This window comes from Zootermopsis nevadensis, unplaced genomic scaffold (genome assembly GCF_977971745.1).
Source record: "Zootermopsis nevadensis isolate Lab colony 2312 unplaced genomic scaffold, Znev_1.0 Znev_ptg000025l, whole genome shotgun sequence".
In the NCBI taxonomy this organism is placed as follows: Eukaryota; Metazoa; Arthropoda; class Insecta; order Blattodea; family Termopsidae; genus Zootermopsis; species Zootermopsis nevadensis.
In genome coordinates this window covers 13,291,335-13,318,691 of record NW_028259157.1, presented here as the reverse complement: position 1 = coordinate 13,318,691, position 27,357 = coordinate 13,291,335, and the positions used below count along the sequence as shown (strand labels likewise).

Here is a 27,357-nt window from a genome sequence, read left to right as displayed (position 1 = left end):
TTTATAAACGAAAGGTAATCGATTGAAACAAATGTTAGTGTAAATAAATTTCGAGGCAGCCGAACGCCAAACGCTGCGGTATTATATCAGCAGATCTGTGTCCGGATCTACAAATTCACGGTAACCGAGCTCAGTCACACATCGCCGGCCTGACCGGGACACGGTACGTTTACCCTCTCCGAGCGCGGAAGTTATGAAAGGGAGATAAAACGATGACTTCATGACAAAAGTTTGAACATTGTATTTATTTGTGGTGCATTCAACTGTCTGTACAGCATGATTCGTGAACAAAGAGTTGTAGAAGATCAGGGTGGAAGCTAACGTGACGCAATTTAAGACACTCTTCTGAACGGCTGAGGAAAACCACACGAAAACCCTCAGGCAGGATAGGCGATCTCCGTACAGAGATTTGAACCCAGGAACTACTCCCAAATACGAAGCAGGAGGAACTTCAACCTGACTCGCACAGCACAGAAAAATACACCGGCCGACAGCCCTAATAATGGCCGTGTCGGATTTTATTACGAGTACCAGTGACAGGATGAAGCTCAGAACTCAGAGAAACTATAACGAGCAAAAAGATTCCTAGCAACAGAGAGCCGTATCTTGACAGCCCGGATGTTAAATTTCAAATTTGATAAGAACTCGCCGTTAGCGTGGGTGCAGTTCAGGTTTCTGAAGAATTACGTCACATAGAAGTTTCAATAGTTCTTCAATTACAAGCGTCTTATTACAGTGATTCATCATTTGCTGCCAACAGACGAGACGGAGTGTGGGCAGATTTTAATACTGACATGCATTCATTTCACACGATCCTTCGGAACCGCTGCAAGAATGTGCTTCCTGTCCCGGTAACGCGTGACCCACAGGGGTCATTCCCATTGCCGTGGGTCAATTTACGTCAATAGAGCGGAGTCAAGCAGTTCAAGCTGTAGGATCAATAGTTTTACTGCAGACAGTTTCTTTGTTTATGCATCGTCACTTGTTTTTTTTTTTTTTTTTTTGTGATTGCGCTCAGGAATGGGAGGAAGTGGTGTGGGGGGAGGCGAGGAGGAAGCAACTTCCAATACGTCTTCGCCATAAAAATATGTACGATAACTAAAACAGCAGAAATTCCTTCGCATGTATGTACGCATGCGCGCCAGTTCCGCATTGTTAATGGCTATTAAAAATATGAAAATACATGCAATTTACGTTGGCACCAACTTCGTCTAAAATCTATTAATCACTAAGTGAGACCTGACGTCCTCCCTGTGGCGAGTACGAACGTGTTTTGCCTTCTGAGTCGTTGTGACTTGTCCGCTAGAAGTTTATCGACGTTCCATCAGGGCGATGGAACGTCGGTCAAATACTACATCCCAGAAGCCAACCATCTCCAGGAAATGTATTCTTTGCAGGAAAATGGGGCCTGCCGGACGGAACGTGACGCTGATCGTGTTCTGTCTTCTTTCTTCATCGTCTGGTGCTTCTCCAATGTCCACTGCTTCGCGTCACGCGAACGCTTTGGTTGGTATGAATGCGGAGGCGAATGAATATGTGCCTACAAAGAAAACTCTTTAAAAAAAATTTGTGTCCAACAAAACACGACTTCAACCTCCTTCGATTACGGTTTCCACATTACAATGCCATGTTAATTGTGAAAATTTTGCTTGAATCCGGACAGTATGTCGGTTTTCTTTCATTATTCCAAGTCTAGTGGCTTTATCATTTTTATTACAAAAACTGCGCCAATTGTAACATATTCAAGTTTGAAAGGAGACGACTAAAGAACAACAATTAAAAGGAAATCACATTAAAACAATAACATGGAAGAAGCTAGTTAACTTAGAGGTTTATTTATCGCCAGAAACAAAGCATGTTGTTGCTGCATATATACTATATATACTGCCCATTTCCGTGACTGAAGTTTTAAAATTGTTCCGGTTTACATTTGTTTTGTTTTTTTCGCAGGATCGAGTCCGGAGGCAAGGGACGTCTGGAGGTAAGTTGTCCTGCACTGTTTTAATTCGAATCAGAATAATCGTATTCGGCATTGTGAGTCACGTCTCCGGACGCCTCTGTGGCAACAGGATGGAGCGGAAATTCTAAATACAGGTTGAATGACCTTTTGAAATATTTCACAAAATTTATTACCAAAGACGACAGATTTTATGCTTCGCCGATGTCGACGACATGAACCATCGCAGAAATACTATGTTAACGAAAGCTGCGGAAGATGAATCCAGTCCCATCCTTATTCCCTTAACACTGATTTTAATATCATCCTCCCATCTAAACCTCAACTCTTCTGACTTTCCAACCACAACTCTGTACGCACTTCCCACCTCTACGCATGCTACATGAACCGCGAATCTTATCCTCCTTCATTTGATCATGGATGAACCAGGTAGTGCGTTCCTCAGAAACAATGGCATCTACCTAAAAGTCCGCATGGGATTGCGGACTGTAAGAACGCCATCTTTACTGGTGTTAGGATCTCATATCTCACATAAGTCAGTTCTTGCGAACACAATAACAAAATTTCAGTTCCGTAAAGACGGGGCTCATGTATTGACTAGTTGAGCGACTATTAGCTTTCCAAATAGAGCTCTCATACATTGACTTGGTCTATTATCTGCTGAAGAACAAAAGCCACATCTGCCTGCCTGCGAACAAATTAGACTTCTCTTTCAGAGATCTGCGACTTCGGCTCTGACGATGATCTGAGCATCTGCGACTGGACGAATCGCAACGGATCGACGCTGCAATGGCAGACCGGCTCAGGGTCCTTATCAAACTGGTTGGGAGGTCCCAGCAGGGATGCTGGTGCAGGTGACGACGCTCTCAAAGGTATTGTTCACCATCCACCACGCGTGTGCCCTGACAAGCGAGCGATCCAGACTTCTGTCAGCCGATGAGCTAACAGAATTCCGCGTGCACTCCACTGGCTGTAGCATCTGTCTTCACTTGTCTTACCTGGAAATAATTTCAATACAGAATTTGTGTATATCTTATTTTTTCAGAAATGTGACTTCTTATGACTTGTTTACCACAAAAGTGAATTTCATTATTTTCTTTTAAGTCTTTATTCAAATATCGATGATATTCTACTTGTGATGTACCCGGATTTTTTGAAGTAAAGGAAGAGGACTGGTACACACATTGTGGTTTATATCCGATATGCAAAATATTTATAAGCGACCATGGATTTAGAAAATCTTATAACCACAATCTACTATCACATACGTAACGACTGGGAGCTTCAACCATAAATAAGACATGATAAACATTTTACAATTTCTAGGTGGTTATGCGTTCTTCGAGACTTCTCTGCTGGGGGCAACGCCAGACATGAGAGTCACTCAGAATGCTTTCCTCGACAGCACTGTCATGGACACCACTGGCCCTGAGGGCAAGTGCTTATCTTTCAGGTGCTGATTCAATAATGAATGAGATCACTAAGTAGCATATATATGCACTATTAGTAAAGCTCCTAATATATTATACATAACCTAAACACACAACATGATTTATGTTGCTAGCATTATCTATAGGCTTAAAACCATAGATGCGAAGGTACTACTGAATGATGACACAAAAATACAAACACTTATATAAACTATGAATTCTGTAGTAAAAATAAATCTGCACAGAAGTCAAAGAGGGAAGGAAGTGATTCTTCAGAGCGCTGACCAGCCGGTATTGCATGTGATAGCAAGGTTGTTTCGTTAAATCCCCAGTTACTACGTTGATGGTCTGAGCGCGGCAGGAATGCGTGTTTTACTCCATCCGTTCAATGAGGAGGGTCTTCAAGGTGGCTTTGACAGGGTCCTATGGAGTACCAAGGACCCAACTAATCAGAAGTGGCTTGAGGCAGAGGTCCTTTACACATTCAACACTAACCACCAGGCGAGTCTGTTCACATTCAATTTCCCTTTTGTTTCGTGCTCATTCAAATATTTTCTTTCCAGAACTAATATTTGTAAAAATATTCATTTTTTTCCTGTTCTGACCTGGTTGTGGATAGATTGTTTTCGAGGGAGTGGCAAAGGAGTCTTCAGATGCGTACCGCAGGTACCGCGGCTTTGTGGCGGTTGACAACGTGGCCCTCAAAACAGGGATGGGATGCAGAGGCCACTGCACTTTTGAAGGAGGATTCTGCGGCTGGACCAATGATGAGGACGACGACTTTGACTGGTTCCTGGTAAGATGAAGTTCAGAAACAAGTTATAGAAATGCGTTGTGTAGTTACAACACAAAACAGCATGTATCTACCTGCAAGTCTACATGGCACAAAACCCAGAACACAAATCTCACTTGCTGTGGAACAGTTATAGGAACCTATTTACGCTTATATCAAAATTAAATTTATAATTTATCTCGAGTATTCTTTTTTTTATTGTCTTTGCTCCTTCACTGTTCGTAGGAAATGTATCTTAAGCATTTATGTTGTATGTAACTCATTAAGTATGGCTAGCATATTGCTCGTGTTTGTACACTGGGGTTTCAGATCCTAATTAATGAGGATCCATGTAACGCACATCTTATTTGGTCTATAATGAATACATTTAACAGGGATTTCCTTTAAAAATTAATAGGTAATTACTTACCCAAGAATTCCTATCATAAAAGGTGAAGATTTATTACAGTGGTCACTAAGGTCCGCAACCATATCGCAATAACAGCATTGGAATTGAAGGAATTGTAAAACCCGAGTTATTGTTCATAGGGGCGTGGCAGTCATAATCCATCCACTGGACCTTCAACAGACCGCACTAGTTTTATGCATGGAGGGATGGAAGGAGGATATGCATACATAGATTCGTCGTACCCCCGACGTCCAGGCGACTTTGCAAGACTGTCCAGTATGGAATTTGAAGCCACAGGTGCTGAAACTCTGGAAATCACTTCTTCTTTCAGGAAAGAACATTCAATTTTGGAAACATGTTCTTACTGGCCGATGGAGGTCTATGATTTAATTTAATTGTTAAATGTAAGCAGCGAAGCACATGAAATGGCATATGGTAATGCAATCATGAATGGAGAGTTACAAAAGATGGTAGTCTGTCTTAAGGTTATACATAGAGGGACTGAGGAGAATCATAATATGCTACAGTTTGAAAGCCATGATTGCATAAACTTTTTAAACAGACAATTGTATCTACAATAAATATGTATGAGGTCCACTGATGGATGCTCCTTTCAGGTCCAGACAGCCCCCTGTGTCTCAGGTTCTGGACGCACATGTACGGAAATGGGATTGGAGCCCTGAGTATTCTCCTGAGTGACACCGCAGAGGCCAAGGAATGGGAGGTCTGGAGCCTATCTGGAGAGGCAGGCAATGCATGGTATCAGGCAGAACTCCCCATCTCTTCCCCTAACCCATTCATGGTTAGTACTGAAGTCTGATGAAAGCTAGTCTCCTAGTTCCGAGTTCTTACAACGGAGTCTACATTCAGTGGCAAATCCTTATATAGATGTTAGATCATGTGGAAATGTAATATTGTACCACAATGACAACATATTTTAATGATGATGTCACTTTTATGTTATGTGCTAAACATAATTCATTTACAGTCTAAAAAATAATACATGTATAGGCTAATAGACCTGCCAGAGGTAATAATATATCAATAATTTAAATAACAATAAATTACCTAATAGAACTTTATTATATTCAATGTTATTTTAATGGGATATTTTAACAAATACCTCTTCCCTCATACGTAAGACACAATAATATCCATCTGTGTTTCAGATCATCATATCTGGCAAAGTTGGAAAGAACAACCTAGGAGACATTGCCCTTGATGATCTATCATTCACTCAAGGAAGCTGTCCAAGTGAGTATATGTCTTCCTTCGGTTGATGCTCAGTGCTACAGAGACTGCACAATATTACTATTAATCCCTAAGCAGTGTGATGCCAGGGTAAGAAAATATTATTTTACATTTCTTCTTTAACAGAAGAATAACAATTTAATCTTCACTGCCATGAGGACCTCAAACCTTAATCTTAAATTCATCATTGTTATAAAATAGGTTCTGTTTTAACCTAGAGTACCTATTTGATATTATCTTTCCATCCGTATATTAGTCTACAAAATAAAAGTCAGAATTTAATATTATAATTTTCCACAGGCCCATCTATTGACTAAAATATCCAGTTCCTAAATGCGCTTAATCTCTTTTCATCCAAGGTATTGACAGATCTATCTTTGCATCTGTACAAAACAATGTAGACCTATTAAGTTCTGAGAAAAGAATGCCTTGTGGTTGTGAGACAGTGTCCTTTGAAGCTGCAGTGTTGAAAATACTCTCGCTCAGTTCCTCACCTTAACACTTGTTGATAATGTGGTCATCAGAAGAAAAATACAGCGAATGATAAATTTGCAGCTGCCCCTCAGATTGCAGCACCAATATCAGGGGACTGCACATTTGAAGTGGATGAGTGTGGATGGGCTAATGTTGGGGTAAGAGATCGAGTGGATGACATCGACTGGGACCGTGTGTCTGGGCAGGCTACCCGGACCTCTACATATGATCATACGCTTGGATCTGAGAAAGGTAAGCAGCCTGCATTAGCCACATTTGTTTACAGTGCTCAGACTTCAGTTGGTTTTGCTATACCTTTTTTATTTTTCAGGATTCCTCATGGCCTTGGCAAGGAATAACGTCCAGCGACCAGGAAGCCGGGCTTGGTTCGCATCTCTGGAAATGAAACAGACTACAATGCCACGATGCATGTCATTTTGGTATAAACCACATTAATCTCTTTGTGTGTAAAGCTATCTGAATTGGGTGAGGTATCTTAGAATTTCTGTTGTAGACCTATGAAGACCTAGAACATGTCTGAGACTGCGCTACACACAAGCCACATTGACACATTCACCGAACCCCACCAATTACAATTTTTGTTCTTTAAGAATCTTCACATTTAATGACAAAAGACAGGTGTAAGGTTCTGTTTCATAAATAAATTATATAATGAGAGATCAAATTAAATATCATAATTCACAATAAACTGAAATTTTAAGTTCATTATGTAGCCCATAACATATTGTAGTTCAGTCAATGTCTCTAGTCAGGAAGTTCAGATTTTAACTCCCAGTAAAACCACTGGAATCAATTTCTTGCCCACGATGTCCAACTTCTGGGGTCCACACAGCCTCCTACCCAGTATGTATTGTTAGGGGGAAAAATGGGCAAGGAAAACTGACCACTACTTACCTCTATCAAGTACTGAAGTTAAATTGTGCAGAGCTTTGCTTTTATGCCTTCATGGTGTGATAATTTTGGCTGATATGTAACCAAACGCTTCACAGGTTTGTGCTGAATGAGCCATTCATTGATAACACTGGTCCCAGCCTTGGATCCCTCACGGTGTACACGAAGAATGCAAAATCTGTAATGACCCCAATATGGAGGCTGTATAACCACCAGGGGCCAGAGTGGAGATATGCACAAGCTATGATTCCTGAAACTACAGAGCATATGGTATGGTGCTTTAAATTCAGTGTTAACAAAGTGAGAAACAAAAATATTAAAACAGCTTTGATAAAGAATTATTCCTCCCAACAGTAAAAAGGTTGGTAACACTGGGTCCCCTACTATGTGTTTCTATTTACATGTTCATGTACAAATAAAAAAAATAGTCTTAAAAGTCTTTTTAAAATCAAACAAGAAATTATTTTACAAAATTTAAACACTTTTTATTTCAGGTGAGAAAATAGCTGAGTAACTATTAATCTCTGAAGCAGGACAATGTTCCATAGGCAGTTTTCAATTAAATTTTTTTTTATATATTCTTGCCACAAAGGTTAAGTCTTTAAAACTTAAATCTGTGTGTTTTGTGATTTCAGCAAATTGTATTCGAAGGAACCTGGGGTTCCAGCAGAGCTAATGGCTTTATTGGCTTTGATGACATAACTTTCTTCGGAGGAGCTTGTTCTAGTAAGTTTGTTCTTGATTTGCTAACTCAGTCACTTTCTGATAACAGAACCCAAATTATTGTCAATGCTAACCCCCGCTTCATCCTACAGACACAAATCTGAGCCCCAAAACTGTTTATAACAAGTGCACAGAAAATTTCAGAACCTGAATTTTAAATATTTTGATTTGCAAGAGTGTTGTCACTATTAAACCGCACAAATATACAATCCAAGCACACAGTTATCTCAAGAAAGACTCTGGTCTAACAATTAGTTGGTTATATAAGCTACATTAACCCAAGATTTCAGATTTTTTTATAGTGATCGACCTGCTTACTACACTCGCACTTCTGACTTCCCATTGGTCACTTCACCATACTGTGAGTTAAGTATGGGGCTTAATTAAGCAATGAACTTAGGTGAGACAAGAATGCCTTCCATTTCATTGTCTATCAATTTATCAGTCACCAGGGAGTGATTCAAATCACCTCTGGGTCTAATTACCAGTTTCTTAGCTGCTTACTGCAGCTACTGAATTTAGTCAGGTCTAGTTATGAAATTAAATATAAATAGGTACTTAAATAGCAGCGAAATTCAGATATGGAATGATTGGTGGTGGAAGTGATTGATATATCACAAATTGTCACTGTCAAGGGTCTGAACAGGACATACATGGTCTTTTAACTGCTGTCATATTTTATACATTTTATATATTGTATATGTATTCTGAACTCTGTAAGAGTAAGTTATAATAAAATATTATTTTACAATAATATAAAACCACCTTGTGATACAGCATACCTCTAACATTCCAGCCATGCCATCAGGAGCGTATGTTCGGGTAGGGCAGTGTCGGTTTGAGAGAGACACGTGCGACTGGTACAACGACACAACGCAAGAGAAGTCGAGCGTGTCATGGCGCATGGCCACTGTCTCCAGGAGACCTGCCAACCTTCCTGACAAGACATTTGGAGCTCCAGGTAATAGCTGTAGTGAAGAGGGCACAGGACTTAAACCAATTCAATACTTTTAATGTGTAATTCTTACTTATACCAATTCCAGTAGCTGCTGTTCAGTGTTGCCACATGGCGACAAATACGCATACTGTCACAGATAACGAAGTCTGAACTCTTACTTATTGTACTATGTTTGATAGTTGCCTATAAATATAATTTATCTATTTTGGCAGAGGGATACATTTACTTCGACCTGTTCAACCAGAATGTGGGCAGTAATCTGGTACGCCTCATCTCCCCCATGATCACTGCCATGGAGGAGCAGACCCTCTGCTTCACATTCTGGTTTGCTGTGTTTGGAGCAGGCGAGTCTGCTGAGCTGAGAGTCATACGACAGGAGAACAGCTCCAGTGACAATGGCGAGGCACCTCCACAAGAAAAGGCACAAAAATTATAATCTTACTTTTCTTTTCCTTCTTCAATTAACTAACTCCATGAAGCAGAGCACTTCTTGAGAAATCTGCATTCTATGAATTTCTGGTCTCCTAGCTCTTGAATAATGGTATTCCTTAGAGGCGTCAACATGACTTTACTGTTTGCAATGGCACCCATTTCCAACTCTTGTTTGTATTCTGCTGTTCTACAATCCTGTGTCCACTTTAGCTGAAATTAAGTGAACCAGAACAGTTTCACTGATACGCTGTCATGTTTACTCCCTATGACCACGTAGAAAGGTTATGTGCTTATCTGTGGTGTTGAATTAGATGTGGTAGGATGATGATGATGAATGATGTCTAAAGGCAAGGTTTCTGTCCCCGTTTTAATTTTCTCTGTCGCAGTTCTCTTGGAAACAGTCAGTCAGCATGTCTGAAGCATCCAGTCTACAAGTGTTTTCTGCACCCAAAACTAGCCTACTTGTAGGTCTGTACTGGGCCTTTCATTCATCAACAAAGTTCCTTTATTTTATGTTTATACACAGTTTTTTCCATGTTTCCACCAAATTCCACCATAAAAGATACGACTTCACCTCTGGTTAACACAGAGTGTAACCGACAATGATGTCACACAATTATATTTCTGCGAAAACTGTTACAAGCAGGTATGGGTCCTGGATGCTAAACTTATGGACACCAGCCGTCCAACTTGGTTTCCAGCGCAGGTAGCAGTGGATTCTCAGACTGACTTCCGCCTCCTGCTGGAAGGTCAGGCTACGAACGGCGGCTTCGCAGTGGATGACCTCATGTTCTCTCCAGGCTCCTGTTCAAGTGAGTTCACTCTTCAGGTGTAATGCTGATGCAACTTCTAATTCGTAGTTGTAATTAACAACCCTGTGTTCCCTTTCAGCTCGACCTGGAAATGCTGCTGTGAAAAGCCAAGAGTTGCAGTAACAAGACTAAGTCATGTAGCTGAGCCATAACTGGCAGCGTATGGATAAACCATAATGCATACCTACTCATCTCTTTCTTCTTGATCTGACACGCTAACAGTGTCTTTTGCTGAACCAATATACTAAATGAATGTCAAATGAATGGCTGTATTGTTAGAAATGCTTGAAAATTAAATTACCTCCTAATGAACAATATCTAGAAACTCACAGAAGAGAAATTTCCTTCTGTTCACCACAGGAGTGATTGAATCCTTTTAGGAATGTGAAAGATGATGAAAGAGGCCATTGGCTTCCAATATAGCTTCAAAGCTGCTATTAACATTGCTTCCTTTAATTTTGATTGAGATTCGTGTGACCAACAGTGGGTGGACTCACAAAATGCACATAAAACTAAAAGCCTTATATTTTGCAACAGATAACGTACCACATCACCCACTTCCTGGCTATACTACTAAGGGTTATCCCACAGGATCTTGTGCAATGTTTTCAGAAAAGAGGGTAAAAGGGAGATTTGGGGTTTTCAGTGGTGAAGACATCAGTGCTGTTTTTCTGGGTTGTGGCACAATGTGGACTTGCAGGTACATACATTTTTCTCTGAAATGTTGGTATCTACCTTTGAGCCCACATGTTGCCAAGGACCATCCAACTCCCTTCTCTTGTCCTCCCTGTCACAAGCAAACTCTCTTCCAAAACATATTCAATTACATTTACCATATTCTACCACAGTATCAGAATAAATTCTGAATTCCAACATGTCTGAGGACTTAATCCAAGAAAATCAGCATATATACACACACACACACACACTGTAGTGGACTTATGAGCTGAGGTGAAGTACCTGGCCACCACCCTACACTGGCACCAGAATGCTGCAGTCTCAAAGGATCTTAGCTTTCTGCAGTGAGAAACAGTGCTACTCTTTGATGCCTCACTATAACTCCTGAAGTTGATCAAACATTTGAGAGGTTTATGGAAACAACCATAGACATCTAGAGGACTTGCAAGTACTATAAATTATGGGTTCAGGCAAACAGCCACCCAAGTTTTTAATTGAAGTGACACAGAATGACCAAGGAGTGTGAAAAGGTAGAACCAGGGCTAAGAACAGTGCAGAAGAAAGCACCACATACAGATAATTGGGACTGTGATATGTGGAGAATCAGGAATTAATTCAGTAAATAATCAGTTGTACTCATAATAGTGTGTAATGCTTGTGTTAAGAACCCACTGTGTAATCACCAATTATGTCACTATATGTAATTATACTTAAATTCATACCAAACATTAAACTGTTCCAGATAAAAATGGTATAAATGACTAGAGACATTATGCTACTACTTATTAGAGTCTCACTGATGTAAGATGTATTAAATTCTAACAGTGAAACAAGAATGTTCAGTGAAAATTATTATCAACAAAGAAGGCATTACCTCAGCTATTTCATAAGTCAAAGAGTAGATGTACACAACTTCAAACCTCTGTATCGTCCAGTGCAACATAAATAGTTTGGAAGGATTTGTATCAATTTAATCAATTGAAGTGATTTGACTTAATCAAAATAAAGAAAGCATCATCATTTCGTTTTACCTTTTATAATATAAAAGTCCTGTAATGCAAGATGGTTTTATGGTTGACACGCTCCATTCCTCTGAATTTATTTTATGATGAATATTACAGGTACTATAACATAACTCCCAATATCCAGTTCATTCAACCAGAAATTTCATGCACACAACATTTAGATTACAGTGGGCTGTAAAGTTACTGTGCTTTTGATAATTCAGGTAAATATTTATGAAACATATAAGGCTGTGTGTGTTTCTTTGTTAAGTACAATAAATTTCTCTTGTAGTATTTAAGGAGTCAAAACTGTATTTTAGGGCAACAAGGGAAGACTTAAATTTTAAGAATAATAAAGGGTTATTGAGATATTGGCCTACTCATGAGTTGGCATTCTGCAAAAAAAAAAAAAAATATATATATATATAGGCTTACGTTAACGCTGCACAGATTTGTTTACAATACATCGAGGAATAAATTAAGAAATGCATAAATAGCAAATTCATCTTCAGTCCAGTTTTATTCCACAGGTTCAGCTTGTGCAGGTCGAGCTAAAAGAAAAATCATGGCTATTAATACGTAGTTCTGAATCTGCGATTTGACAAACACAAAGACAGTCACAGGTCTACAACTTAATCTGATAATAAATGACACTATTTAATAACTTAGACATGGATATATTGAGAGGATGAAGCAGTAGTGGCTTACTGCATACTCGCTGTACTGAATCACGCCGCAACTCTCCAAAGTAATTGGTTTCACCAGAGATCCGAGCTAGATGTTCTGAACACAATACCTGTCCAAGGGTCAGAATTTATACCACAAATCATGAATATTGGGTAAAAGTTGCAGACAGCCAACTCAATGTGACTAGTAACCACCTGGTGGTGTAACTGGATGGTTTTGTACCAGTAACACTCTCTTATCAAACCTTACCTGAACCACTTCAACCAAGTCTTTGTTCTTAAGATCCACTTTAATATTATCCTCATATCCCCATCTTGATCTACAAATTAACTTTCAGGTAACCTGCTCCTCCATCCTAGTATTTATATACAGTCTATCGTACAGTCCCTCAGTTGTGTCTACCCACAAATCCATTAAGTTATTTCAGTCTCTTGTACGCTGCTTCTTTTATTGATATCATAAATATGGATCAATATCAATTTGAATTTCAACCAGTGTGAATCATTAAGAGGTTTTTTTTATATCATATCCATGACAACGCAGTTAAATGGACCAAGTCATCACCTTTCACTCAGACTACTTACTTTTACAAGTCCCAGGGAATGTCTTAATATCATCAACAGCAAATCCTCCATTGCTTGCCCGACCTTTCAACATGATTACAAATGGTGATCTTGCATCTACAGTAAACTGGGCAGGTGTCCAGGTTGGATGTGATGAATCATACCCATCTGCTGTCATCTTCCACAATAAGGTTACCATCTGGCCTGCCGAACTGCCAGGGTCCGCCTTGAACACGTGAAGCCGTGTGGTGTCACCGGCCCCAAAGGCAGCATACCAAAAAGTGAAGCACAAATCGTCATAGCCCTCGCCATCCATGACCGGGGACAACATCCTGACTTCTCTCTGCTGCTGGTTGGTTGTGAAGATGTCAAAGAAGATGTAGCCCTCTGCACACCAAAAATTCATTTGATGAAAAATAAACTAGCAGATTAGTAAAAAAGCCATTAATTTTCTAAAAAAAAAAATATAATAACTTCAGAGTAAGAATAAATGGTAATCAGAAGGAAGCCACAAAGTGGCTGCAATGTGTTGGACCTGTCGACCTCAACTGATGGCCTGCCAATGTTTCGTACAAATCACATACATTTTTATAAACTGCAGGCTATCACTTCATGTAATGAACATATGTTTTGCACATCTGGTTACGTCAAAGTTAACAATCATCAAACACATGTACATGTCATCAGTAACTTTCACCAAAACAGCATCACAAACCACACACTGCATGTTTGTCCAAGATAATGTTCCCAAGTACAGGGGCAGTCAGTAGTAACATTTAATAATTTTATTCTCTACCCAGTCCCTGCTGGATTATACAGTCCAGGGACATGTTCTAGAGGATCCTGACAGCCATCCTCACAAGGGCATGAAAGGAGGAAAATTATATTTCTTTCTAGAGTGAAATTCTGAAGGACCTTAAGGAAATACATAAGCTTGTACTTTTAAAACTCGTGGTTGCCTCTTTGCTAAATAGTATTCGTCCAAACTTCTTAGAACTAAAGACCCACCAGCTCTGAGGCAAGGCTGTGGCACGCAGAGAGGACCTACCTCCGCACCAGTAACCTCACCTGATGTACCAAAAGTTTTATCGGGGAGCTCTGCTGGGCGGTGCATGTCGAAGGCGACCTGCCACGACATGAGTTGCTCGCCAGAGTCTGACAGTGTCGCATTGCGCCAGCCACAGATTCCACGCTCAAAGGAGCAGTCCTCTGGGCGTACTGTTGCATGGTGGGGTCTCACTAAACAGAACACAATGTATATTATCAAAACTGTTTCCATGACAATTATTTCAATGTTATGTTAATATGTCCATGATTAGACTCAAAAGCAACCTCTTCCAACAAAAATAACACTTACTGTTGCAGTGTCCCTCATGAAAGGAAATATCATCAATAGAAATGGCACCATTGGCTCTGTTTGGGCCCCACATCCCCTCAAATACCACCTGAAATCAAGAGACATGCATAATTACTGCAAATGTTCACTTCTTAATTTTTGTTTTATACCCTGCTTATTTATTTTCCACTAACTAATTTAGTGAGTTACTGAAATAACAGTAAATATATTAGCAGGCATGTGTAAAAAAGTTATGATATCACAATTTTATACAATGTATAATTCTAAAAGTTATCAGTGTCAAGCAATACCACAGGGAAATGAGTTTCAAGATGATACTAGGAGAGAAACACTCCAGAAATGATCATTATTCTCGTCGGAAAATGTTGTTATACCATCAGTTTTCCAAAATATAAAGAGAGAAATTCAATGTTTTGGACAGCTCATAATGAGGAAGTTGTCATTTTGCACAGGCCACCCAGAATATCTAGAGTTGCATGCTACAATTGTCTGGACATGTAACACGAAGACGTAGCTCAGGTAACTCAGGCTATGTTGCGAGGTGACAGCTAGTGTCATGCCATACCTCTGTGGTCCACTAACAGAGTTATTTACTTCATCTTCAACATTTTATAGATTGTGCCTTGTGGCCTGTTCCAGTTCAGAATTAGTGTAACATTTCGTGGGTCTCCTTACATGGAGGGATCGGCCAATCACTAATGTTTGTCTACACAGAACAGCACAACAAAAAATGCAGATATACGTCCATTACCAGACGGTTAATTATGTTGGTGTAGCACACTAAGCTTAGTGATTATGCTACAGGCCAGACAACCAAGGTTAAATTTCTAGCGGGGGCATCATTCTTCTCATCACACAAATCCCAGACTGACTCTGGGGCCTGCCTCTTTATTTGTTTACTCATTTATTTATTTTGTGGCTGTGGTGAGCCGATTCCAACCATGGGTCTGTAACCTGTAATCTCTCTCACCTTGTAGCTACTGTTTTCTTTGATAGGAACCTGGCCATAGTTCCAAGTAGGGCCCTGGTTATTTGTGAGCTGCCAGATGGGTACAGACGTGTGGCCCTTTCCAACCAGCAACAGGATGCGAAGAACTCCAAGGCTCGGTCCGCCTAAGTCTATGAAGGGCTCATGCATGAAGTACCTGCAGAATGCCACATCATTCCATTTAAGATCGCACAAATTCCATGCACCCTGGCCTCGTAATCTGAATTAACATTAAGTAACGAGAGAGCGAGTGAGAATTCAGATAGTATCAAAAGAGAACTGTGACTTGTGAGTTTAGAAGAGGCTGAAGAAATACATGAAACTCATGCTGATTAGTAGCTAACATCTGTCTGTACCACATGACAACATCTTATTTTTTACACGGTTTTCACAGATCACTGAGAAATTGTTATACCCACACAGACTAATGCTCAAATAATAGTGCGAGTAATTTCAAATTCTTGTCACTACACAATGATCCTATTGTGCCAAACCCTAAGAAGGGGTGGAAAAATTTATCAAAGTTGTGGTTTATTCCAATTCACTTTTGTAATATAGAGAACCACCCATATTTACTGTATGGAAAATGTATTAAAAATTAGTTGACATATTATAAATGAAACTATATAGGCCTGTGCTCACCAAAAACAGAGACACTGTGGCTCCTCAGATCCTGGGAATTCCAGAGATATCAGCCGAGCGGCACTCCCAGTTGGCTGCAACAACTTCTTTCCAAGATTCAGGTAGTATTCTGCAAGACACAAGTTTGAACCCTTACACAAAACTGTAAGTTTGTGATGCTGGATGTATATATTGTACAGACATAACCAAAACTGGTTATTTAGCAGGAATTGTTAAGCATCAAATGAGCGTGAATAAGTGTTGCCTGTTTCATGGTGTCGTCTACTACGTTGGCATTCACCTACAGAGTACGAAGAACACTTGCCCTGTGCATGGAAACAGAGTGATACTAGTCTCAACATTCTCATAGACCGTGACTTTAAGACTGTCCTTCCATCTAATCCCAAGTGGTCTCTTACCTTTAGGTTTTGGAATTAATATTTTGTATCCATTTATCATCTTTCCTATGAGTGCTATATGACCTGTGTACCCCATCATCCCTGGACCAGGTTCCATCTGTTACACTGCAGCATCAAATCTCTTTTGGGTTTGCACGTTGCCTGCAATATGCTGAATCACAACAGGTGCCAAGGTTTATTGTCTACAAAGTTAAAATCCTAGAATCCCACTCCCGTAAATAAGATATTCCACCGTCTTCCCAATTGATTCATCGAACGCAGCAAGCCCATGTAACTGAAATAACCCCCAAAGTACGAACATTTTTCCTGCACTGATTCAAAAGTCGCTGGGTGCAGAACTACAGTTTTATGTTACCATTTTGATTGCCGCCAGTTTGGATACTCCCAGAGGGCCTACGCTGGAAGCGAGTGTTCTGTGTTCTAATGGGTGTTCTCTGCCAATGTATTTTGTCAAGGCCCTTCACCACCTGACTGTTAACCCAGCCACACTCATCGACTTCAAATGTGCAGTCCCCAGCTGTAGGTGCTGCTACCTGTGGGGCAACTGAAACAAATGACACTCATGGTTTAGAAGAGTGAGTTTGAAACTTCTGGTGCTTTGAACACTTTTATGAATGTTATTGGTCTACTAAGTTGACTTACATCGCATGGGCAAAGAAACTATAAATTAGATTTTTAATGTACATGCTGAAAGATTTGGAGATACTGTATCATTTATTAAAGCCAATGTAAAGGATAAATTTATAGGAGAATCAGCGTAATGTAATTGCCTTTCTAATATAAGTAAATGTTTCAAACTGTGTGTGTCTGTGCGCGAGTGTGTGGGGTAACCTGACATCATTAACGCAATACAAAAAAAAAACATATATATTTTTTAAATATGTGTCTGCTGTTCGCATGTCATTGTGAAGCCTTCGCAAAGTTATCCAATTTCATGTTTTTCAGTGAGTGAACAGGCACATGATAAATAATGCTTAATGGTTTAGGTCTTTGCTAGGAACACGGCTTTTTCCTCATGGCCAATGCGCTACTGTTCTGAATTTCCTTTAGTCTACCTAGCACCGTTAAAATTTTATTAATTTAAACTTTTTCTCTCTCAACGCACATTAAATAAAGCATGCAGGCCAAAGTTTCTGATTTAAATCTAAAATTCTGCTTTGTATTATAAATTTATAAATTGCTTACTAATGCATAATCTGTATTTGGGAAATTTGTTTCAAATGCCACTTTGGACATGTATTTTGATTTTATGTGCTGAATTGATTCACCATTTAATAAGGTCGACTGTTCTGTCTAAACAGACAGCTTTGATTTGAGGAGGCTTAGGCTTGAAACGGACTGAAGAATTTAGATATCTGACAATTAACATACCTGGACAAGGACCCTGTGCGAATGTCACGTCATCCACTGCAATGTCACTCATGCCCATGTTGCCTACAGAAGCTTCTAGAACAACCTGCATTAAAGAGGAACACAAGGATATTGGCTGACAGACAGCTGTTGATTTTGTTTTCCTTTTACACTTACACAACAACAGAAATTTGAGTTTTCTTAAGAAATTATTTTTCATAATTAACCTGTACTGGAATGCAAGTTAAAAATGATAAAACTAAAGGGGCATCAATAAATATGGGTTTTGAACTGATACACGAGAGTTTGTAATAAACACAGCAATGTTGGCTTTACCACTTCAATCTCCACTTACGGATAAATTACCTGCCGTACGGGCAAACAATGATCAACAGTATTTTGAACTCACAATTCATCCATTGCATCATTAAACAAGCGAAGGAAAGGACTGAGATGATGTCATTCAGTGCTACATATCCTCTGAAACTGATGCATCATCATTACATAAACTTAGAAACTATCTGTGGATCTTCAACTTTACGGCCAACTATTACGACAATACTCGCACGTCTACAGCAAAATCCAGGAAGATGAGGTGGGAGGGAGGAAAGAGCGTCGGGTGTGATTCTTGGTGAGAGAATCCTATGTCAGTACTGTAACTGATGATTATGCAGCCTGTTAGAGAGAAAATCACACAACAGCTCGTGAGACGTGTGATCCTGAAGAGGTTTGGCTGTGAATTTAATTTTTGATATATGTCTTAACGGTTCAAGATGTGTTTAGAAAGAACATCCCCACATGCAGCATGTTTTCTCTGCTGGAGACTGCTTGCTGCTCACTGTGTACAAACTTGCTTCAGGCATGCACAAATGCTCAGAATTTTGAGCAATCTGACCATCAGTTTCTCGTTACATACAGATCAGCAATCAAACTCTGCCGTCAAATGTTCATACCTTTAGTTAATTTGTCGAGTACTGTCAGAGTGATGAATAATGCCTCACCTGGAAGTCATATACTGATGAAATAGTGAGCTGGGCCATGAACCAGGCATTGCCTGCGCTACCAGACAGGCTCCAGGCCTCGCGCAGGGATGGAGCATTTAAATTGTGGGCCATCAGCAGGACACGCAGGGTCCCAACCACTGGTCCAAACATGTGGAACCAGAACCTCATACACCGTGGTGCATTCAGCCCTAGAACCATCAGAACCTGTCATTTCTCCACCTCTCACACAATCTGTGAGAGATTTAGAAGTTTTTTTAGAAAATAAATTGTGTTTGGTGGTTAATCAGAACCCCCAAAAATCTGTGCAACCTACTGTACCTTTCCAACATTCCAAGCTAAACTCCACGGGGCAGAGTTCTTCTTGGGAAGCTAAAAGTTGTCTTCTATGGAACTCAGTTGTTCATTGCCATGTTCATACAAATACTTCCACCACACCCTAGCTTAAAAAAAGCATCCTCCAAATGAATTTACACCCATTTTAATATTATCTTCCCAGTTATACCAAATGTTATGATATAATACATTAGATTATTCACAATCAAACCCAAATACACTGTATTCCAAATGATCCATCCCCACCTTCAGAACCTCAAATCCTACCAACTATTCTCCTCTGCAGCGTTCTCAGTCTCCCTTGTCTTACCCGTTGGGGAGAACACTGGGCTGCTCAGAAGTGCAATGTCTCCCGGCCTTCTGGGAAAGCTGGAGTCGATAAAGGCGTAGCCCCCTCCGCCACTTTTGTGCAGAGAACTGTCTGAGGCTGGACCAGTCATCGGGTTTCGACTTCCACGACTCTGCAACACCAGCGATGCGGACGCATGACAAAGCTCTGAAATGTCTCTTTTCAACAGACCAGTGAGGAGCAGAGTAACTGCAATTCTGAATTTCACCAAACAGCGTACGAAAATAAGAAATGCATTTCATTTGAAGTCAGAAAATTAGAATGAAAGAGACCACTTGGGAGACCAAGGCATAGATGGGAAAAATGTATTAAAATTGATCTGATAAGAATAGGGAGTCAGAGTATAGACCAGGTAATCCAGCGGCAGGCTCCGGTGAATATAGCGAGGAACCTTTGGGTTCCATACACTGATGAGCTAGGCAACCATTAGCTTCTCATTTTGATGAGTGTACATAAAACTTAAACTTAATTGACAGAATAACAAGTGACTGATTCCCTCACCTCACCTGGTTAGTAGCGTATTTGCTAATGCTGCATCAACTGCGAAGACATTGTAACATCAAGTGAAATGACAGAATTCTGAAGCTAAGATGGAAAGTGCGTGAGGAGCAAGCCTATTTTCCAATATGGTATCCGAGGTGCTTAAACCTGGCTGAAGAAAGACACGGGATTGGGACCTGCAGGGGCTCACTGGGGCGCAGTAAGGCCGAGACTCAGACTTTCTAAACACGCAGCAACCAATTCACTTACGAGAGCCCAGTCAAAGTCATCTCCCTGCCCATTACCCCAGTCACAGAACCCTGCAGAAAATGTGCAGAAACCTCTGCAGTAGCTTCCAGGGCTCTGTTGGATGTTGTCGACGGCAATGAACCCTCGGTACAGACGAGAGGGGTCACTCACGTCCACTGGAATGCCCTCAAACATGATCTGAAACAGATACGTGCAATCACCACGATGATCTTGTCTTTCACCTTCTTAAGAGTTGTACGAAACGAACTTGCCTTGTGAGGCACCTCACATGTGTAAAGGAACTGTGTGGCAACCCACACCCCCTGCGTGTGATACTCCGCCTGCCACACGACAGTGTGGCCACTCGAAGCCTCCGATTTGAGAAGGGCACGCAGCTCTGCGGAGCTCAGCCCATCCATCACGTACCTGTAAGCGCATTGAACAAAGAAAACCTGGAGACTAGAGACAGACTAACTATGTGGCTGGCAAATGCAGTAGTCATGTCCACCCCCGTTTGTTTCATTTCCCTGCATCCTGCCTCTTGAATCTCAAAGCCCACACACAGATCGTGGCATATTTATCTGGCTTATGCTGTAACTCACGCAAATGTTACGCAGGATCCCTCTGGACCAGTGCCACGAAGGGGAACGCTCTGCAGAATGGCCCCTGGATGCAAGTTTCTCTCCCCAGGCAGCGTCACCTCTGACGTCTCCACAAAAATGTAGCCTCCTGGAACATGTTCGTGTGACAATAATCCGATCGGCAATACAGTCAACCGACAGTTTGCAGCAGACTAGCCCTGACTTGGGGTCGCTCACCGCTCGAGTCATCAGAGCTGAAGTCGTTGGTGGGGCCACCCAGCCAGTTGCTTGTCTGTCCACTTCCTGTCTGCCAGACCAGGGCTGCGTCTTCGCTGTTCGTCCATCCGCAGGTGTTCATGTTTGGGTACGTCCCGAAAGTGCAAGGCGCTGGAAATAATGCATGGGGCATGGCGGCAGTGAATCTTGGGGTCTATTAAAAATGAGTTTTCAGTTTCACGTTCCAACGACCTTTAAAACCAGGGAAGATCTCCTGGATCTTAAACATTGGACTCGCCCTAGATCAATATGAGGCTGTCAGGGGCAAGTGTCGAAAAAAATTACCAACTGCCTTTACAGGTTCCTAGCGCATGACGACTGAGTATGTACCCATGTCTGCGTATTCTCACATGTTAAGAGGCCAGACTTGAGAATAAAAATTGGAAAGTTAGAAGATAACATTCACAATAAAATTACGTACTGCCCACTTCTTCTGAGCCTGAATCCCTTGGAATCACTGTCGTTATCTTGGGTATCTGTGTGGTAGAACGAGGCTTGGGTGTGGTAGTCGAGGGCGTGGTGGTCGAAGGCGTAGTGGTCGAGGGCGTGGTAGTCGAGGGAGTAGTGGTCGAGGGCGTGGTAGTCGAAGGCGTAGTGGTCGAGGGCGTGGTAGTCGAGGGCGTGGTAGTCGAAGGCGTGGTGGTTGAAGGGGTAGTTGTTGAGAGTGTGGAAGTGGTGGTGGCAGGTTCTGTATGGGGTAGTTGGGCAGTGTCCTCTTCCCCTGGGTTACCATCAGTAGTTCCTCCTCTATCATCATTCCTCCTGTCATCAGGTTCTTCGCGTTCATCGTCCTCTTCCTCGTAGTCGACGATCTGGAGGGTGGTGAGTGTCGCCTCTGTTCCGCTGGATGGGGCGATCCCCTCTTGGCGCTCGAGGATGAAGTTGTACTTCACGAGTGGGGCCTGCACCGCCTGAAAGTCATCGGACAGAGGGTCACTATAATCATAGCACCACTGAACGTGTAGTTCCGAACATGTGGGAACTTGAATCATGCCAAAAGGACGCCCGATAATGTTATCATCTCTTTGTTTCAGACGATTCTGAATACGCAAAGCACAGACAAATCCTAAACATTCGAGTATTACTAGACCTAGCGGATTTTTCAAAATTGTTAACCAAATCCCGAGGCGTGTTTTCAAAAGCGTTAGCCGGGTTTTCGGCGTGTAGGCTCAGGTTCGGAAGTGAGATACAAGAGGTGTGTTCCGGGATGTGCAATGGGGTCACCAGCGCTGGATGGCCTTGTTATCAATACCAATGCAGTGCTCCAATTTTGTCGCGTGATCGATTAGTCGGACAAATATTCGACCACACATTTCGTCAGCTAACTTATTCTGACTAAGAGACGTTCATATCACGTATGCCCCTAGCACTGCGCCTGTCGTGGGGTTAAATTTGCAACAAAAGGTCGGATTTTTAAAAATACTGACTTCAAATTTGTCTTTAAACAGCGCATATCATCACACAACGGTCGCAGACTGGCGTGATTGTGCGGTTTCATTTGTTTTAGTACTCATGACGAAGGTCAGTGATTAGCTTCAAGCTTGGGTTGCTGTACTTCCTGGCTACCAGAATTCCGTGCACACTGGATAGATTAGGTTAGGTGGGTCCCAGAACCAACATGGACTTCCTCTCAGTAGCGAAGACAAAACACCTGCCGGTAATGAAACCCGGGATCCAGCCCACAGCCAGTCACTGTAAAGACTGGCCTACTCATGTGTAATATTAATAAGAAGAAGAACTACAACAAACAGTGCAGCCAACATGTCCCTGAAATAGTATCAGCGAGCAAGGATATGATAACCGACAGAACCATGGACAGCTGCACACATAATTGACATCTCAATACCAAAAAGACTCAATATTCAAAACAGTGCAACGAAATAATGAAGAATTAACAGCCGTTTAGCGGAATAAATTCAAAACGAGTGGCACCAATCATCTTTATCTCAACTGGATTCGTCTCTAGGACACCAATAAAGGCACAGAACGTGTACAGATAAATGTAACCACGTGCATTCACTTGCGAAAGCCACTCACAATAAACGCAGCTGCAACTGAAGATTTATACGCGTAACATACGAATACCGCGTACAATTAGCGAGGCCCAGGTCCACTAGTCAGCAAAAAGCAATTACAAGCGCGAAACTAAGAAAAGTACACAAATGACAGCAGCAGCAACAATTACCTTTCATAATATCGTTCCGCCCACAATCGTTGCCATTGTTGCCGTAGGTTAAGTGACAGTAGCATGCTGCACAAAGTTGGCAGCACTGGCAAGATGCTACTAGATAAGCGGCATTAGGTTTTATGGTAATAAGTTCATTCGTTCGTGAGTCTGTATGGAAATAACTTTGTCCCGAAGGACCTCGTACGCCGATACCATCAACCGACCTCGATCTGTATAAAATAAGTTACTGATGCGTGCTGCATTAATTAATTCTACCACATCGCATTGTTTTTATCTGTTGACCAAAACCCATTTTGCTCCCAGCTGTAGGCTAATGTAAAAATACGCGTAGTCTGTGTCATTCAGTCGAATTCCGAATATTTAGAAAGCCGGAGAAAGATATTCACGACGAGAAACTCCCCGATAACAAATGCCACCGCTGTCTTCATTTTCGTCGCTCCGCGAAACTCAAAATCTACTTAGCTTTCCGAGAACCAAGAATAACTTTCTTGTGAAACACCGATCCAGGCCCCTTTGCGTAACAGGCTTACAGCCGTGAGGATACGCAGGTAGACACCAACGTTTGTGAGGAACACACTGCCTCCACCTTCAGTCCTGAAGTAGTGCTCCTCTGACATGTTTGTGTATCTATACAAATCGACACGACGCTTTCACCCAAGGGCCAGTATCGGTGTACCTTGGCTACTTACGATTCGAGACAGCTGAGCCCCCGCGGGCGAGGCGCCCCGTGTCCACAGCAGAGCTCCCAGCAGCACCAGGATCCCGCCCATTGGTGCCCCTAGAAAACGTTACAAGACATTCACGATGGATGCAGAGTTGTTTATTCAACGGCGCTGTATCGGCTGGAGAGCTTGCAGTGTCGCCCTGTAGCTCGCTTGCAGTCACCACAATCGGTTCTCCGTCACATGTGTCGGTCAACGCAGGTTTCTACTCGACCCACAAAGCAGCACCAGCGATGAAACAGGCGGTGGGTGGTTCTCCCCTCGAACACAGTTCGATAACTCGCATGGCCTGTCTCCCCCGGTACGAACGTGAACTAATTGTTCGTCAATTGCTGTGTCAGTGCGTCAGCCGGTTTTATTGACACTGCACTCCACGGAAAGACCTCCTTAAAAATCTGATAGTTTCTACTCGAGCCACGAAAGTCCTTGATCCCTATCTTCCGGGTTGTACCGCCGCGGTAGAAGTTTACCAACCTTCACTCATAGCCCTGAAGTTGGAGACAGCAAGGACTTTTAAAACATTGGTTAACTTCTACCAGACTACACGATGCCACGACACAGAAGACAGCCATCTTCGTACTCGCCCCCGTGAAAACCTCGAATCCTACTTGGGAAAATTCTTATAAAACTTTTCAGCCAGCTGATTCCAGTCCACCTCGGTATATTTACTGAGGTCACTTTTAATAATATCTTTTCTTCACATATTCCGAATAAAATTCTGTACATTTTTCTTTCGCCGTGAGTGCTACACGCTCAGCCCATCCAATTATTTATAAAAAAACTTCACCCCTTTGCCTTCCACGTTCGTAGAAAACAATGGGTAAAATTGGGTCAGAGTTGTGTACAGTCAGGACGAAATATACTGCACCTGACGCCAGAAAGTCAGTCTTACCGAAGGAGGCCCGTCGGTTTGTGAAGGGTCGTCCACCCGCAACACACCTGACTGATCAATAACATTGTGACTCTGTGGCCTCGACAATAACGCATCGTCTGTAGATGAACTGATCAAGCGACGTGAAACGACGTCTCTACGTCCCAATTCGGCAGTTAAAAACAGTCACAGGTGAACCACGAACGATTCGCGTTAATTGCTTACGCAATTACTGTTTACACATGACGTACTGTTTAGGTCAAAACAAAATGGCGCCAGCTAAATTACTTACTTTGAACACGGGCCTAATTTTAACTACAATTTTTATTGTTTTAAAATATATTTAACGAAATATTTCGATCTCGCAGGCTATTGTAGATAATGAACCTTCGGGCTCAGCAAAAGACGGTGACTGGAAGCTCTGTTAATGGTATCTTGGGCGCAAATCCGTCTTAAGACTTAGAAAGACGTTTCGGAGTTTTTTTTCTGTGTTTCGGTCTGAAGTTACAGACCTCACGATGGCTTAATTTCTGCTGAAACTTACCGGTTGTCTAGATAACTCTTCAACATAAGAGATTACGGGTGAAATCGAACTGTGTCGCACCAACAATAAAGCAATACTATAAATTCATATTTGTAATAGTTTAATTAATGAGATGATAAAGTTGCGTCATATTGTGATAAATATATATTTGTTTAAATCTTGTCAGTCACAATCACAATAAAATTCCTATTAAATATTAAAATATTATAAAATATTTAATTTTTAAATTTTAAATATTTTATATATTTAATAGGAATTTTATTGTGATTGTGACTGACAAGATTTAAACAAATATGTTTAATTAATGGTTAAGGCGTATAACACTGTACTATCTTGTGGCTGTAGTGAGAATCACCGCACAACAATTCATTCTCTTGCGAATTCAGTTGTCGTGTTTAATAAACCTCACGCCGTTGGCCAGGAAACGGAAACAAAACAATTTGATGTGCGTGTGTAAACCCGCGATACGTGTGTAAGAGCTTTCCAGACAGGATATATCGACACAATATGAACAGTTATTAAAATTTCTCATGTTCCCACATAAAAGTGTTACGTTCCAAACGCGGCATTAACTGTCGCACCCACACCAAAACTGGATAAAACCGACCTTTACGTGTCCGTGCATAATATTTCTTGACTCACGACGTAGTACTTCAAGCTGAGACCACAATTTCTTCCAGAAATCAACCACTGCATTCAAAAACATTCCACTGTTTTTTCAAACAACTATTATATCAAATGTAGATTATCAGCCAGTTAACGACAGTGAATAGACTGATACCATATAATTTGAAATAAGAAATAAGTCTGTTTGATTTGTTTTAAAAGGAAGCTAGCGTGTTGTCTCGGAACGTGGGACGGAGCCGAATTTTAAAATTGATTCCCGTTGGAACTAGATCGTAGAAACAGACAGAACACAGTCGAAAAGGTTCAACCTCGAACGGTCGAAACAGACGATATCGATATTAATTTAAGATAATGTCACCTCTAAATAAATATGGCTATTGTGTGTAAGACACTAACTAACTAGATGGCTTACCGAAGCCGAAGGTTCATCACCGTATTAACCAAAGCCCTCCACCGGACCCTGTCCTGGGCCAACAAAATCCAGTCTCCTTCAACTCCTATCTCCCATAGATCCCGCCTGATATTATCCTCCCATCTACGTCTAGGTTTCCCCAGCGGTCTCTTCCACTCAGGCTCTCCAAACACTGTTTAAGAAAATCCTCCGGAAGAAGTAAATTAAAACGTGTATTTCGATACCGACTGAACAGCACTTTTCTAATCTCTTATTAACCACTCTTACTTACTTTGACGACGTACGAGCTGCTGCACGTTGGCTGGTGCCAGGAGCTACTGACCTCTAGCAACAAGCGCGCCACTCCAATCACAGAACTCATTCACAAATCGACTCATACTTTTATCGTTTGTTATTTCTGTTTCTGAATTACAGTATGTCCTGTGCGGAGATTATCTGAAATCGATTGAGATCTTAAGATAATTTGGGAGGTTCGGCTATTTTGAAGTTTGGCGGAAGGATACCATAGAAAATACCATACTTGCTTCCTTCTATACCCTCATTTTTGAACTTTGGCATATTGGCAGAATTGCATACATGGCGTTTTATAATACTGTCACCAAATTTGGCAAATTACAATATTTACATCACTTATGAAATCACAATATACACTTACCGAAAAAATAAAAATGTTATTTTTCTTTGTTGAGCACTTGAGTTCCTAATATCACCAGGAATGTAGCGTTTCCTTCTTGTCTCAGAAGCTGGAAAGCAACCTTTCTGTTACAATGAACTGTTCACACAGACCGCTCGATTCAACGATCGATGTACTATTGTGATATATTTCGATTAATCCGAAATCGATTTATAGTCATTCAGTTTTCACTCGATAATTTTTTCTCCAATTTCAAATTTATTTTCTTTCCTGTAACTGCTGGAAATACG

General features: G+C 41.2%; 3 protein-coding genes across 8 annotated transcripts; 2 read left to right on the top strand and 1 right to left on the bottom strand.

The window, feature by feature from the left end:
* Positions 1 to 185: 185 nt before the first annotated feature.
* On the top strand, positions 186 to 2,897 carry LOC147872654 (uncharacterized). Its single transcript, XM_087355845.1, has 4 exons — positions 186 to 1,124; positions 1,398 to 1,506; positions 1,951 to 1,981; positions 2,674 to 2,897. Coding segments are annotated over exons 1-4 (366 nt in total). The 5' UTR covers positions 186 to 1,122.
* LOC110827218 (MAM and LDL-receptor class A domain-containing protein 1) lies at positions 1,807 to 26,809 on the bottom strand. Of its 6 annotated transcripts, none has more exons than XM_087355836.1 (21): positions 26,705 to 26,779; positions 23,947 to 24,035; positions 21,491 to 21,980; positions 21,031 to 21,180; positions 20,815 to 20,941; positions 20,485 to 20,638; positions 20,234 to 20,410; positions 19,445 to 19,595; positions 18,799 to 18,989; positions 17,819 to 17,903; positions 16,803 to 16,991; positions 16,050 to 16,158; positions 15,390 to 15,564; positions 14,420 to 14,507; positions 14,071 to 14,301; positions 13,084 to 13,449; positions 8,711 to 8,896; positions 7,209 to 7,461; positions 6,609 to 6,689; positions 3,993 to 4,180; positions 1,807 to 2,955 (listed from the first exon to the last, which is right to left on the bottom strand). In XM_087355836.1, the coding sequence occupies exons 2-17, from the start codon at positions 24,025 to 24,027 to the stop codon at positions 8,823 to 8,825; spliced, it is 2,838 nt and encodes a 945-aa protein (XP_087211962.1). In that variant the 5' UTR covers positions 24,028 to 24,035; positions 26,705 to 26,779; the 3' UTR covers positions 1,807 to 2,955; positions 3,993 to 4,180; positions 6,609 to 6,689; positions 7,209 to 7,461; positions 8,711 to 8,822. The 6 variants fall into 6 exon arrangements, with proteins under 6 accessions (XP_087211962.1, XP_087211963.1, XP_087211960.1 ...); XM_087355837.1 differs by lacking the exon at positions 26,705 to 26,779 and adding an exon at positions 25,395 to 25,504; XM_087355834.1 differs by lacking the exon at positions 23,947 to 24,035 and having other exon boundaries at positions 26,705 to 26,809.
* LOC110827219 (MAM and LDL-receptor class A domain-containing protein 1) lies at positions 3,259 to 8,032 on the top strand. Its single transcript, XM_022058676.2, has 10 exons — positions 3,259 to 3,410; positions 3,720 to 3,888; positions 4,007 to 4,183; positions 4,709 to 4,865; positions 5,186 to 5,370; positions 5,738 to 5,822; positions 6,375 to 6,545; positions 6,625 to 6,733; positions 7,304 to 7,475; positions 7,841 to 8,032. Exons 1-10 carry the CDS (start codon positions 3,259 to 3,261, stop codon positions 8,030 to 8,032), a joined length of 1,569 nt encoding a protein of 522 aa, XP_021914368.2.
* Positions 26,810 to 27,357: the final 548 nt, after the last annotated feature.

Bases quoted from the DNA above. Each gene is read 5' to 3' on its own strand.
- LOC147872654 (XM_087355845.1), top strand. The intron at 1,507-1,950 runs GTTGGTATGAAT...TTTTTTTCGCAG, and splicing joins CGCGTCACGCGAACGCTTTG to GATCGAGTCCGGAGGCAAGG. The intron at 1,982-2,673 runs GTAAGTTGTCCT...CTTCTCTTTCAG, and splicing joins GAGGCAAGGGACGTCTGGAG to AGATCTGCGACTTCGGCTCT.
- LOC110827219 (XM_022058676.2), top strand. From the start codon at position 3,259: ATGATAAACATTTTACAATTTCTAGGTGGTTATGCGTTCTTCGAGACT. The intron at 5,371-5,737 runs GTTAGTACTGAA...TCTGTGTTTCAG, and splicing joins CTTCCCCTAACCCATTCATG to ATCATCATATCTGGCAAAGT. The intron at 7,476-7,840 runs GTATGGTGCTTT...TTGTGATTTCAG, and splicing joins CTGAAACTACAGAGCATATG to CAAATTGTATTCGAAGGAAC.
- LOC110827218 (XM_087355834.1), bottom strand. From the start codon at position 26,794: ATGAGTTCTGTGATTGGAGTGGCGCGCTTGTTGCTAGAGGTCAGTAGC. The intron at 21,981-26,704 runs GTAAGTAAGAGT...GATGACTTTCAG, and splicing joins GCAGCTCGTACGTCGTCAAA to GCGGTGCAGGCCCCACTCGT. The intron at 19,596-20,233 runs GTAAGTGAATTG...CTGGTGTTGCAG, and splicing joins ATGACTTTGACTGGGCTCTC to AGTCGTGGAAGTCGAAACCC.